Here is a 13,242-nt window from a genome sequence, read left to right on the forward strand (position 1 = left end):
TTTATTGGGTTGGCTTTATGGGTTTGTTGAAGAATAACTGTCATAATTAAATCTCAGGTCTGGAAGGATGGCAGTTGAATTCATAAAATAAAAAAGCTCTAAGGCCAAAAAGCTCGGGGGTTTGGTAAATGAGCAGATCACGGCATCATTTAAATAATGCAATGGATACAGCCGGGAATACGTGAATTGTAGTGGATAAATGATATTCAGTCGCCTTAAAACAGAATATTTCAACGGCATTTCCATTTCCACGCGTACCAACTGACCCACATGCACGACGGATAATCTCTAAATGGCCTTAGCTGCAGATTGCAGTACACAATGCATAATGGCTGTTCATTAAAAATGTTCCCAGGTGCAGGCCGTCAATGTAGGTCGGGCTTTAGCTTTTAATAAAACATGCTATCTAAATCAGAGTTCTGCAACAAGCAAAACTGGTAAATTTCCTTTTGCCGAACAAATACAAGGTTCGATTGAAATTTCCACGCTGCAATTTCGAAGCGTGGTAAATTGGGCACACGCTTTTATTGAATTACTAGCAATCTGTTGGAGCTTAAAATACTCATGACGAATTTATTTGAAATATATGTATGCATTTGGCGCGTGTATTAACTACGAGTAGGTTGCTTGTTACGTATGCTATGAAGTAATACATAACAATTACGCAAATTGACTGCAGCAACTTTGTAATTAGTTTAGATCGATAAAATACCTGTATCGAACGGCATCACAGTTGAAACGGGGAATCATGCATGAAACACATTTGTGCCTGCATAATACAATATTCATGACATGATATAGTTAAGTCCCCGGAAAGCTCGGCCGAATTTCACCTTCTCATACAAACGGAGTTTCGTTCCCATTTTAAAACTACGTATTGGATTGTAATGAAACTTTGCACATACAATGACATGAGGTAGGATATCTAGGTCTGTAATTAGTTTATATAGCTCCAGTTTATAAAACAAATGAAATAGAGCAAAAACAAGTTTTGTACGAAAAACTTAAATTGAATTTTTTAACTCTGAAGCTACATAAACTAATTACAGACATAGATATACCTTATCCTATTGTAAGTACAAAGTTTCAGAGCAAACTAGCTACTCCTTTTAAAATGACAGCGTAACTACGTTTGTATGGAGAACCGAGCTCGCCGGGGCCCCTTTAGTCACCCTTTTAAGTATCTAATACAGTTTTTGATGACATTTTACGATCAGGAATAATGCTGATAGTCAAAAAATCTTATACTTTATTTTGATTATTTTTACTACTTTACTTTAACTTATTTGGATTTTTGTTTTGGATTCGGAATATAAGGTCTTACACAAACTCACTTTGTCTATCAGGGCCATTCAGGGCCGACTGGCCGAGATAAATTGTATTTGTGTAAATAAGTCATTCAGTGGTATAATTGGTAGCATACTGGACATACTGGTTCAACAAAATCATATGAGGATTCTATTCTGGTCCGCCAACTATCCAAAATTGAATTAATTATTAAGGCTGGGCTTAGCGTTATCTATTTATATTACATTCTAATAACAATAAGATTCAATTGTAAAGTAAACAATAACACGTCTAAATATTGAATAAAAATAACAGACTATCCTTTAACAAAAACTTATTGCGATTTTTTACTATTTTTGCGAAAGATAGCACGATCTTCCATAACTTTGTCAATTACCAGAGAATAGTAGGGTGTCATTTATATTATGATGGCGTTTATCGGGCAAGACATGATACTCGAGCAATATATCTGCACTTTTTGACACCGCGCGTTAGGAACAGACGAGCGCATTAAATATATTCTGCTCGGCAACTTCAAGCTCCTAACTTAACATATTCCAATCCCGTTTCCAGATAATAATGGAGACGCAGCAGGCCAAGCAGACGCTGGCCGACATCGAGGCGCGGCACGCCGACATCATCAAGCTGGAGACGTCCATCCGCGAGCTACACGACATGTTCATGGACATGGCGATGCTTGTCGAGAGCCAGGTCAATCACACACACATACACACTAATAAACAGATAGCGTCGGTTGGAATAACTAATGGTATTGCAGCAAGACTTAGTGTGTTTGTCGAAAAATCTAACATCAAATTGAATTGCGTACTTGAGGTAGTTTTAACACAAATTGATGTGGCTAGTTCGTTGATAATCTTGAAACTATTCAACAGTTGAACTACGTAGTTGAAGGAAGCGTAAATTACGAATTATATTAATTAAACCACATTTTTATGACACTTGCTTGAAAACAGGACCATGTCACGACGGCAATGATGCAACTTTCAATGGCAAATATTACGTAATAGAGTTTAACTAGCTTTAAGATAACTCTTTCTGCCATAATAGTACATTATGATACAAGTGTGCTAAGTTGGTCATTACACACGAGGCGATATTGTAAGCGAGGCGCAATAAGAAAGCCGATGTGTGTAATGACCAATGCACACGCGTTTCATACGACGTTTTTCAACACACTTGCGAGAAAAAAAGAAACTCATATTAATCAAATTTTAATAGTTAAAACAGTTAGTATTGTGTGTTGCATCTGTCATACTGCCGGCCGCCCCTCGCCCCGGCCGCGGGCGGCGCGGCGGGCGGGCCGGCCGGGCCGCGCACCGCACAGGCGCGAGGAGCGCGCCTGTGCCCGCCAGTCTGACCAATTAAAGAAGGCTCCCTTTCCATGCATATTATTAGCAATCAGTTACCTTCTTAACTCAGTCGGATAATATAATGAAAAAGCACGAGTGGAATAATACACTGAAAGAGCACGCGTGTTTAATATCTAGGATTATGAGCCAAAAATCGGTGGAATAAAAACGTCGTTTTGAGCAAGTGTGTTGAAAAAATAATTACAAACGTCCTGCCATCAGAGCCATCGTATTCTCTTCGGGTTTTAGTATGCCCCTTGCAATACATTGCTCATTAAACAATTATGTCTTGCTGAAATACTACATAAGGAACTACAACGATAATCATACCACCCATGACACCACTGACGATTGCACGGTGGTATTAAAAGCTTATCAGAAAAAGAATGCAGTCCTGTATAGGGGTCCAGCGATTCTAAAAGATGCAATTCTCTTAACCTAAATTTACTCTCTCAAAAGTTGCTCACAAAGTTAACTGCCTCGTTTAAATTAACTTGTTTGCTGCATTGTCTGGAGTATAACGGATTGGGGATGCTCATGCTCAGTCACTTGTTGACTCGTCGTCAACATTGTACTGCCGAAACATCAAAGTTTCGTTGCATTTATGGTTTTGTACATCGTAAACTTCACTATTCAAGAAAACGTTAACTATTATGAAATAAATACCTCAGCATACAACACCAGTAATCGACATCAGCATATAAATTGTGTAGTACACGCAAGTAAACGATGGACATGTACATATGTTATGTATGTTTCTACAATTTATTGTCGATTAACGTGATATCTGCTGACACGACAATGTTAAGCACATTCCTAGATTAGTTTTATGTTATGGGTGCATTAGTGTTTATGAATAATCAAATAAACAAGTTCCTCTGGGTGCAGGGAGAGATGATCGACCGCATTGAGTATCATGTAGAGCACGCTGTGGACTATGTCCAAACTGCCACCCAAGACACAAAGAAGGCCCTAAAATATCAGAGCAAAGCTCGACGGGTGAGTTGTCATCATTCCAGTACCAGCCATTCGTTGCTAATGCGTTTTTTTGTTTTGTTTGTCCCCCTTCTCCCCCTCCGATTCTTTTCCCTTGTTATGTTGCGATATGTTTGTGAACGGTTCGACTCCCACGTTACCTCGCATTTTGTTTTCGTTACATCAATCGGTGATTGGTTCAAACACCCCCGCTTTAACTGTTGTGTGACAATAACTGTTTTACTCGCTGTCTAACACTGGATGGAAACGGGCTAACCTCGATTACTAACTGTTCTTTTGTCATCGGTGTGTGCGTAATTTGCCTTCGGTATTTGGTTTATAAATATTCTTGTTATATAATAACCACTATTAACATTTACTTCTCACATTTTATCTTCTAACGTGTTATTATGTAACAATGTTTTCGATTTGTTGCAAGTTTTTATTTGTCTCGCCTCATGTATGTTTACGGATTAATTTATGTTTATTTGGCAAAAATGAAAACTTGCACAAAAAACGTTTCTAACTAACAATGTTTCTTACATATAAAATTAATATCATCTCTTATGTCTACTAAGGTCTATCTTATATACACTAAATGTCTATTGTGGTATCACGTGTTTTGGGTGTCGTGTCATGTCTGTGGCATTTTCCAGGGTGTATTTTATTTCTGGCTATTCATTTAATTTACTACCTGAACTGGACTAATTATTCTAGCTAAAATTCGGTTGGTTCCTGTAATAAAACTCACACTGGGTCCAAAATAACGCACGTTTGAACCAATCCGCGAGTCCAGTCCCCCTCCCGCCGCCGCGGCTGCCCTTAGCGCGCGCAGGGCGAGCTCGTGGACCGCATCGAGCACCACGTCACGCAGACTGGCGACTACGTGGACACGGGCAACGTCGAGCTCAAGAGCGCCTACAAGTGGGCCGTCAAGGCGAGGAAGGTAAACACCGAACCGAGCCTTACACAACGCCTCTACCACACACGACGCCTAACGGGGACGCAGACGCAGGGGCCACCTAACGCGACCGCTATGAGGATCTAATGTCATCTATTTCTCCCGTTTCTCATTTTTCTAATCTCATTTTGCACGTGCATGGAACCGCACGTTCGGAAGAGAAAAATTGTCTCGAGTCGCTAGCACGATTTAATACTATTTTGTGAATACGTTTGCCGATAGCCAGAATATTTTAAAGGTTCATTTTATTTTGCAATCTTCCATTTTTGTTAATTAGAGAAGGTATTAACACTTAAAAAAATTTTTTCATGTAGCTTGCTTATAGAATCAGTGTTTTAGATGCTTAATTAAATCTTACACAAATTTGTTTATCAAAGAATGTTTGTGACGGAATTACAGAACGAAAACAGTTAAAAACAATCATTACTAACTAAGATTACTAATTAAGACTCGACTGGAGCTGATAGAATAATGAGGTCTATTTTTAGCCCTGTCAGTTCTACTTATCTATGGTAATTTTTTAGGTAGGTACAGTGTAAACTAACCTACGTGAGTCGGTCATGTTGGCCAATCAGATACTACCATAGACACAGAACATCATAGATTCAGTCATGTTAATAATCTTTTGTATCTCATCCTATGGCATTATATCATTAACTGAATGACTGAGTCATCAATGTCATCATACAGTTTTATTTATTTACATTTTCTTATATACGTAAAAATACACTGAATGATAAAACTAGAAAAATGTATCTAGTCTATGAAAATTTACTATAGTTCAAAACAAATTTGTGTTTGATTTAAAATTTATGTCGCAATGTGGTTGCAGTGGTGACGGTTACGGAATAAATAAGAACAGAATACAATCGGTTCTTTTTTTTTTTTCATTTAAAAAAGCATGTTTAATAATGTTGCTGCGTAATATAATATATATAATATTAGTCATAGGACTCACTTTCGGACACAAATTATTTACTCTTAGAAATTTACATACTTGAGTTCAAGCAAATTTCGATTTTAGGCAGCATTAGTTTACGTTATATTAACCAATTGTACATATATAAAAAAATCTGATTCATTTTTATTTAGTTGTTGAAATAGTTATTTTTATCATCACAATAAATGCATAATTTATTAACAAATCGCTAACCTTATCGTGAATAACGAAACTTGTCAATGAACTATTATTTCAACTATTGCTGCCAATACCAGCCCAAGTATGCAAACATTTATTTGCCCGATACCCTTCAGCTTTTCGCAGTTACACTGATTTTATTTTCTTTTGTTTTCCCTTGTCATTGCAGAAAAAGATCTTCATCATGATATGCCTCGCTGTTACGCTGGTTATCCTAATAATTATCCTCGCCGTCACATTGAGTTAGGCAAAAGAGGCGAACCACGGGCCATGGACACGCGGTGTTGTCATCACAAGACGATGATATTTGCCTGTATACCGTTTAATTTTATCATCTTAAGTCATTAGGTAAAGTTGATGGATGTTACTTGTGTCGGGTGACGGTAATAGATGGTGCAAGGGTAGACAAATGATGAGTTAGTAAAATTACGGGTTGATTAGAATATACCTTAATTTCTTTATTGCTAAAATTGTAGTTGCCCAAAATAATCCGCTTGGGTTGGTTTTCAAGTATTTTCAACAATTTCAATTTCAAAGTCTGCCCTATTGTCATCTACAAAGACATCTATGGAGATGTTAATGTTATTTTCATCACACTTGCATGATGATGTTTTACACTTGAGTAGGTACAGGAGGTAATATAGAATATGCCCCTACATTAGATTTTTTTCGAAAATTATTACCTATAAGATAAGAGTTGGAAGCATTTAAAAATTTGTATTAAAACAGTTTTTCGCTCCTAATTTTTACAATAATCAAAAAATCTAGAAAAGTCAAACGTAGGGGCATAGCTATGGTTAATTATACATCAAATTATGTAAAAATGATTTCCAAAATGTCAATATCCAGAGAGGAAAATGAAGACTACGCTTGTATGGAGAAACGGCCGTCCCCTTTCCTCTTAAGTCATGTCATGAGAACCGATCAGGTTTAACAAATATCTTAATATTGTCCTGCCATCCACGATGGCTTAGAAAAGTGTATATTTCTAGCAAATGTGTTGAAAAATATTGTGTGTAACACGGACGATCTTTAAATTGTAAACTTAAGTCTTGATCGACTTTCGTTAACAATTTTTGCAATATCGCCCTTTTTCCACAATGTACATACATATTACTCATAATGAACGGTGCTGCCTGAGTAGGTTATTCAAAATAATCTGATTGATCAGATGCGCTTTGTTCAGTTCTACCACTTTCCAAAAAAAATGTTGACTGGAAACGTATTCCTCATGGATGTCTTGTCGTTTGCGTCTGTCACAAAAGTGTAATTTCACAGATTATGTAAATGTAATTTACTGTTCAGTAGGCAGGTATCAACTATATTCTTATTTTGTGATATTTCACCAAGTAAAGGCCGCAATGTGATTAATAAATTCTATTACTTTTATGATTTATGATGCCTATGCCGTACTTGTAAAACTAAAAACAATTCACATGGCGCAAATCCTGTTAAATATACAATAATAATATATAGCGTTCACATTGTGGCTGAAATTAGTAGGTATTAATATATTGTTTATTACTGCCTCTTACTCGAATTGTCATTGCTAAAAATTTGCTGTTCGTACCTAATAAACAATTTAAAGACAATATAATGCGAAGTGCAATAATATTAAATTGTGCTTTAGGCTAATCGTCGTTATAGCTTTGCTGTTGCCATGGATGTCATTCTGCAAAATATAGACAGCGAAGGGTTTGTTGGAAACATACCTTAAGCCCGCTCCACGCTCTTGACAAAACTACACGAGACGATTTTGCCGGGACATTTGCCGAGACTGTGCCAAATTGAAGCCCGCTCCACACTCTCGACAAAACTACACGAGACGATTTTGCCGGGACATTTGCCGAGACTGTGCCAAATTGAAGCGCGCTCCACACTCTCGACAAAACTACACGAAAATTGCCGAATACGAGTGTAGAGTGAGTATTCGTCTGTTCGTATTGCATTTATTATGCGACTGACGGGAGCGCGCCGAGAGTGTAGAGGAATAGTTTCGATGGTTTCGCGCTAACACAAAAGTTCACGAGACCTCTTTGATGTTGGCCATGTTACCGACACGAAACGGAGACAACACGAATATACACGAGACAATACGAACATAGACGAATACTCACTCTACACTCTCGTATTCGGCGAGTCTCGTGTAGTTTTGTAGTTGCGAGAGTGTGGATAGCGGGCTTTATTCTAAACAAATTAATTTCTTACGAATTACGCTGTCAAGAATAATTGTAGTGGCAAAAAAATAATAAAAATCCATGTTTTAATTTCTCAGCCTGACAATGCGGTACAAACATATTGTCCAACAAACACTGCTGATAGTACCTAGCTTGCAGAATGACCGGTTGACATCAGGCGCTTTTGTACCTTAATGATGTTGTTAATATAGGTACTTTATAGCTAACAATTTAAATAATAAACTATGTAAATACAATTGTATTCTTGTTAGGTATTGTTAGTTAAACATAAAAACATCACAATTTATGATCGGGCGTATTTTAAGTAGGTACATTAACTTAATAATTATTCATGCTTCCTAGTGTTGATTTGAGAACAAGATAAAATAAATTATTTAATATTTTTAATAGGTATACTAATGTAATCACGCACAAATCTAATAAGTAGATGAAGTTAGGTATTTATTCGCTTATTCCTTAATGAAAACTGTTTTTAAGGTTCCGTATCCAAGGGGTAAAAACGGGACCCTATTACTAAGACTTCGCTATCCGTCTGTCTGTCTGTCCATCTGTCCCCAGGCTGTATCTCATGAACCGTGATAGCTAGACAGTTGAAATTTTCACAGATGATGTATTTCTGTTGCCATTATAACAAAAAATACTAAAAATAGAATAAAATAAATATTTAAGTCGGGCCCATACAACAAACGTGATTTTTTTGCCGTTTTTTGCGTAATGGTACGGAACCCTTCGTGCGCGAGTCCGACTCGCACTTGGCCGGTTTTTTTTCTCATTGTCTCTTTTTATTCACTAAAAGTACGTTGCTGTACTGTTAGTAGGGAATTTGAGATTTAGTGATTAGTCAATATGTTTAGATTTTGTCGAGTCAATCAGTATGAGATCGACACCAGTATTGTTTTATATTAATAATTTTAATGTTTTCCATATCCTTCTAATCTTTTAAAGAGTAATAAAAAAAGCAAACGAATTTCAATAAGTGTGGTTTCAGCTTATTTGTTAAAAGTTTATTGGCTGTCGATGATATATGTGGCACAAGTCACTTGTGTAAATAGTTTAGATCTGTTTTATTTGCTCTTATATTCACAACTGCTAAATAAAAATTATTTCATTACTTATATTTTATATATTAATTATTATATTTATTAATTGCCGATTGAGTTATAGTGTAGGTTAACATTTTTAGTCCTGTTATACCAAGGTATTTTAAGCTCTGTGCTACATTATTCTGTTATTTATTTAATAGATATTTAAAGTACTGTTTCATATAAACGTATTGTCTTGCTAAACTGCATTTAATAACAGCATTTTTTCTTAAAATATATTTAAACGAATTTTAATTTCTATCGAGGAGAATACAGTTTATTTCTTCTTTAATTGAATATCTTGTATTATTATTGTTAACTTGTGATTAGCAAATAAATTATGGTATGTTTAGCTGAAAACTTCTTTGTAGCTTTACAAAGGTGTCATTAAACATATTCACGTAGGTACAGCTTGTCACGCATTATAAGTAATAATCGAAAGACTGTGAAATATAATTTAATGCCATTAAACATTATTGTTTATTATTAGTTACTTAATATCGTTAATATTGTATTAAAAGGTTACGTCTTAATTTCGCTAATATTATACAGGTTGGCTAATAAATAAATGCATTGCCGTTGCCAGGGAGGTTTTGTGATTAAACCGAGCAACCTTTACTATGGGACCTACCACGAAATCGCGAAAAAAAAATTTACCCTCCCTTAGAAAATGGACCAGCCAAAATGTATGAAAAAGCCAATTTTTTTTCGCGATGTCGGGGTTGGTACCATTACATAGTCTAAAGTTGCTCAGTATAATCCCAGAACCTCCCTGGCAACGGGAATGCACTTATTTTTTTGCCACAGTGCCACAGTGTATAATGCCCGTGACCATGACCCAAATTGTTTATATACAAATTATAAATAAAGAAATGTTTTAATGTTTACTCAAGATGTAAATAGTTATGGTAAGAACTTTTGAAAATAATATTATATTTATTTTATTTCTTTTTATTTTATTTTTAATCTCCTATGTTCTAATACGATACCTAATTGTAAGACCGAGGCAAAGGACGCACCCACTTCTAATCATTCATAGTAGATAGCGGTTTTGATTAGTTTCCACCGTTGAATTATTTAATATTACGCCGGAGAGGGCGGCGCGGCGGCGTGGCGCTCGCCCCGGACGTGTCTAAAGCGTAATGTTGCATGCTCGCCGTCCGGCCGGCCGTCTACAGAAGAAGATCATGATCCTAGTGTGCTTGCTGATACTGGGGCTGGTGGTCGTCGGCTATGTCTCCAGCTACTTCTACTAGCTCCTCCGCCAAATGCTCAAAGGTAACTCGCCGCCGCGAGCGAGCGCGGCCGCGGTGGCGGTGGCGGTGCGCCGCGCCGACCGCCGCGGCCCCGCCCGCTCGCTCAGTCTACTACATATCTAATAAGTGTTGTGTTTGTTCAATGTGCAGAAGAAGATAATGATTCTGCTGTGTCTGCTCGTGCTCGCCCTTCTCGCGACCGGCTACGTGTATAAAACCTTCTTCCTTTAAACGGTCGAACGGGGCCCGGGGGCAGGTTTGCGAATATTTACAAGCTTGGGCTTCATAGAGGGCATTTATAATTAGAGTTTTTGATAATGATTGAGTAGAGGCTGTGCTGACATCGTCAGATTAAACGTTCATTATAGTTACATTATAGCAAACTTAGAATTTGCTTTGATGCGGCGCTCATATTGGATCAAACATTGTATTTGTTCCAGATTAGATATATGTTCTTATAAATAAATGATTGGGGTTCAAATTTATAAAACAAAAATCCGTTTTAACTTAATAATTGGAAGACCAATTGACGTTACAAAAATATACTACGCTGAACGTAAAACCACCAATAAATCATGTATCTACACTGTGACACCATATTCACATTATAGTCACGGCTCACAGATTTTTTTATTTATTTTATAAAAAGTCCGCTTATCTTCTGAGTTCTGGTGTCTTTTTACTCATTCCGAGTTGATTAGATCATATCACGATCGTGTTAAAGTTTAAAGTTGGATGGTATGGAATTGAGTAATAATCTGTGAGCCTTGATTTTTTTCATTCGGCGCTATACATCTAAGCTTTAATTTTTATTGCCAATATTTTCCAATACTACGTATACATTCGATTATTATAACTAACACGATACTTAACGTTTAAAGAGATATAAAGCGCCCAGTGAAAATACGTAAACACGCCTATCCCATACAGTATCATACAGCAGACAAGCATGAACATACACGAGTGCTTTTAGTTTTTTTACTTTAGATTAGGGATTAACAGACTAACGCCTCAATATTCAGTGTGGGAGAGGCGTGCAGTGGTAACTTTGCCTACATGATTGGCGACTGCGCTCTCATCTCGACATTGCTTCATCTTAGATGTACAAATCTACCTTCTTTAAATTAACTTGTTTTTAAATTTTATTTATAATTATAAGTATGTAAAAAATATGACAACCAAATTTAATCATTTACGTATGATATCATGTGGACAAGTAATTAAATGAGCAGATTTTAATACTACGATTTTTATTATGACCATATTGGACGAAAACTAATTAGTCTGATATGAGGACGAATCGCACTAAATTACATTTTGACCAATCATTGTTTTTTTTTGTAAAATTTTAGTACGAAACCTAGACTTTTTATTAAACTGCTCATATTTAACTGCCTAATCTATTACTAAGCTTGTCACTTTAACTACGCAGTCTTACTTTACTGCAAAATAGTACGTCCTTCTATAGTAGTTAATTATGTATCCGTATTTTGGATTTATACTCTGGCTGAATTTTCAAATCCATGCACTTTCCTTATCCCGCACCGTATTTAGGTACTATTACATATACCTACATTTCTGTGTGTCTGTAGATCGGGTTATTTTATTTGTCTGAGTAGCGTTGAATGAACTAAATCTTGAGAACTTTCATTTTGTAGTAAATATTGCTAATATTTACGTTTCTTGATGCGATTAGCCGTAGTGTGTTTAATTACTCTTCACATGTCGTCGCATGGCGACCGTGCCATTTGTTCAGTTAACCTTTACATCACAATAGAAAAACCCGCTCTAAAATAATGTCTCTTTATGTTATGTTAAATGTGTTCTGTCCTTATAACTAACACAAGCGAAGCGGTCGCATTATACATTCTACTTTTTACGGAAATATCCATCGATGGTCCGTCTGGTCTATAGAGTTCAGTTTGAGTTGCTCTAAATTTTTAGCCAGAATTAACTTGATCTGTAAGGGTAATTCAACTAAACCGCTTTTACTTATTTTTATGGGACCCGAAATTGTTACACGAAAACTTAAATTTGAGACATTTTAATAATAAATTAGTTAGGTATATTAGCTATTGCATCGTTTTTCGAACCATATTCAATGGATGTTCCCGTATCATTGAAATATTAATCTACAAACTGTTATTATAGTTTAGTCTTAATAGACCCCTCCATGACATATTGTGTTTGTTAGCCACCAGTTCATTGTATGGTGGGGATGGACATGCTTATTTTAAGTTGTTATTAAGGACTATCTTATCTCCACTCTTTCTTAAATCCGTGGGAACTCTGCTTCTATTTACTAGATAACAGTTGAAATACTTTATTAATAGTTCTTAGATCCACCAGCGTACGTTGAATTGGTGGCTTATATCGATATATTTTGTTCGTTTCTAAAATACTTTTCTAATGGTAGAAGAGCCGGCAGTAAAGTTTCGAACCAACGTGATACCGCGATGAGATGCACAATGGTTTCCCATAAAACTGATGCTAAGTCCGAATTTGATAGTCTGCCACGGCGGAACTAGCCGAAAGTACAAAAAAAATAGCCACTTCCGGTGCGAAAAAGGGGGGGTCATTTAACCCATCTGATACTGCAATAAAAGCTATGGCATCAGTTAGAAATTTACTGGTAGATACAGAAAAGCGAAATCTGCCAGTATGATTATTGCCGGAAGTGCTTGGCATACGCTCTCAAAGGTGACCATCAGGACCCCTAAATTAACCCATCTGATACCAGCATGAAACCAATTCCAGTCGGTAGATATGAACCTTCTCTTCAGGAATATATAAGTCTGCCAGGGCGCTTTCAGCCGAAACACCTTGACATACGAGATTATGTGAGCAACATCCTTGGAACCCGTATTTTGGAATTGTACAGATTACAGACATTTTAATTATTGCAGGCTTATGATTTATTACCTAATGCTTATATTTGTATATTGTTATGCCATTAATAACATATATTTCAAATT

General features: G+C 36.4%; 1 protein-coding gene across 8 annotated transcripts in view; it reads left to right on the forward strand.

The window, feature by feature from the left end:
• The window catches only part of LOC134742399 (syntaxin-1A), an 88,312-nt gene that overhangs the window by 66,577 nt on the left and 8,493 nt on the right, over positions 1 to 13,242 (forward strand). For 2 of the 8 annotated variants that reach the window (XM_063675532.1, XM_063675534.1), the window contains 3 exons: positions 1,861 to 1,998; positions 3,546 to 3,656; positions 5,901 to 9,955. In XM_063675532.1, the coding sequence (XP_063531602.1) occupies positions 1,861 to 1,998; positions 3,546 to 3,656; positions 5,901 to 5,978 (327 nt within the window). In that variant the 3' untranslated portion in view covers positions 5,979 to 9,955. Of the gene's footprint in view, positions 1 to 1,860; positions 1,999 to 3,545; positions 4,139 to 4,467; positions 4,579 to 5,900; positions 9,956 to 10,189; positions 10,290 to 10,417; positions 10,524 to 13,242 lie in introns of those variants that run through there. The other 6 variants (XM_063675533.1, XM_063675531.1, XM_063675530.1 and 3 more) reach the window with 6 other exon arrangements.

Source organism: Cydia strobilella, chromosome 6 (genome assembly GCF_947568885.1).
Source record: "Cydia strobilella chromosome 6, ilCydStro3.1, whole genome shotgun sequence".
Lineage (NCBI taxonomy): Eukaryota > Metazoa > Arthropoda > Insecta > Lepidoptera > Tortricidae > Cydia > Cydia strobilella.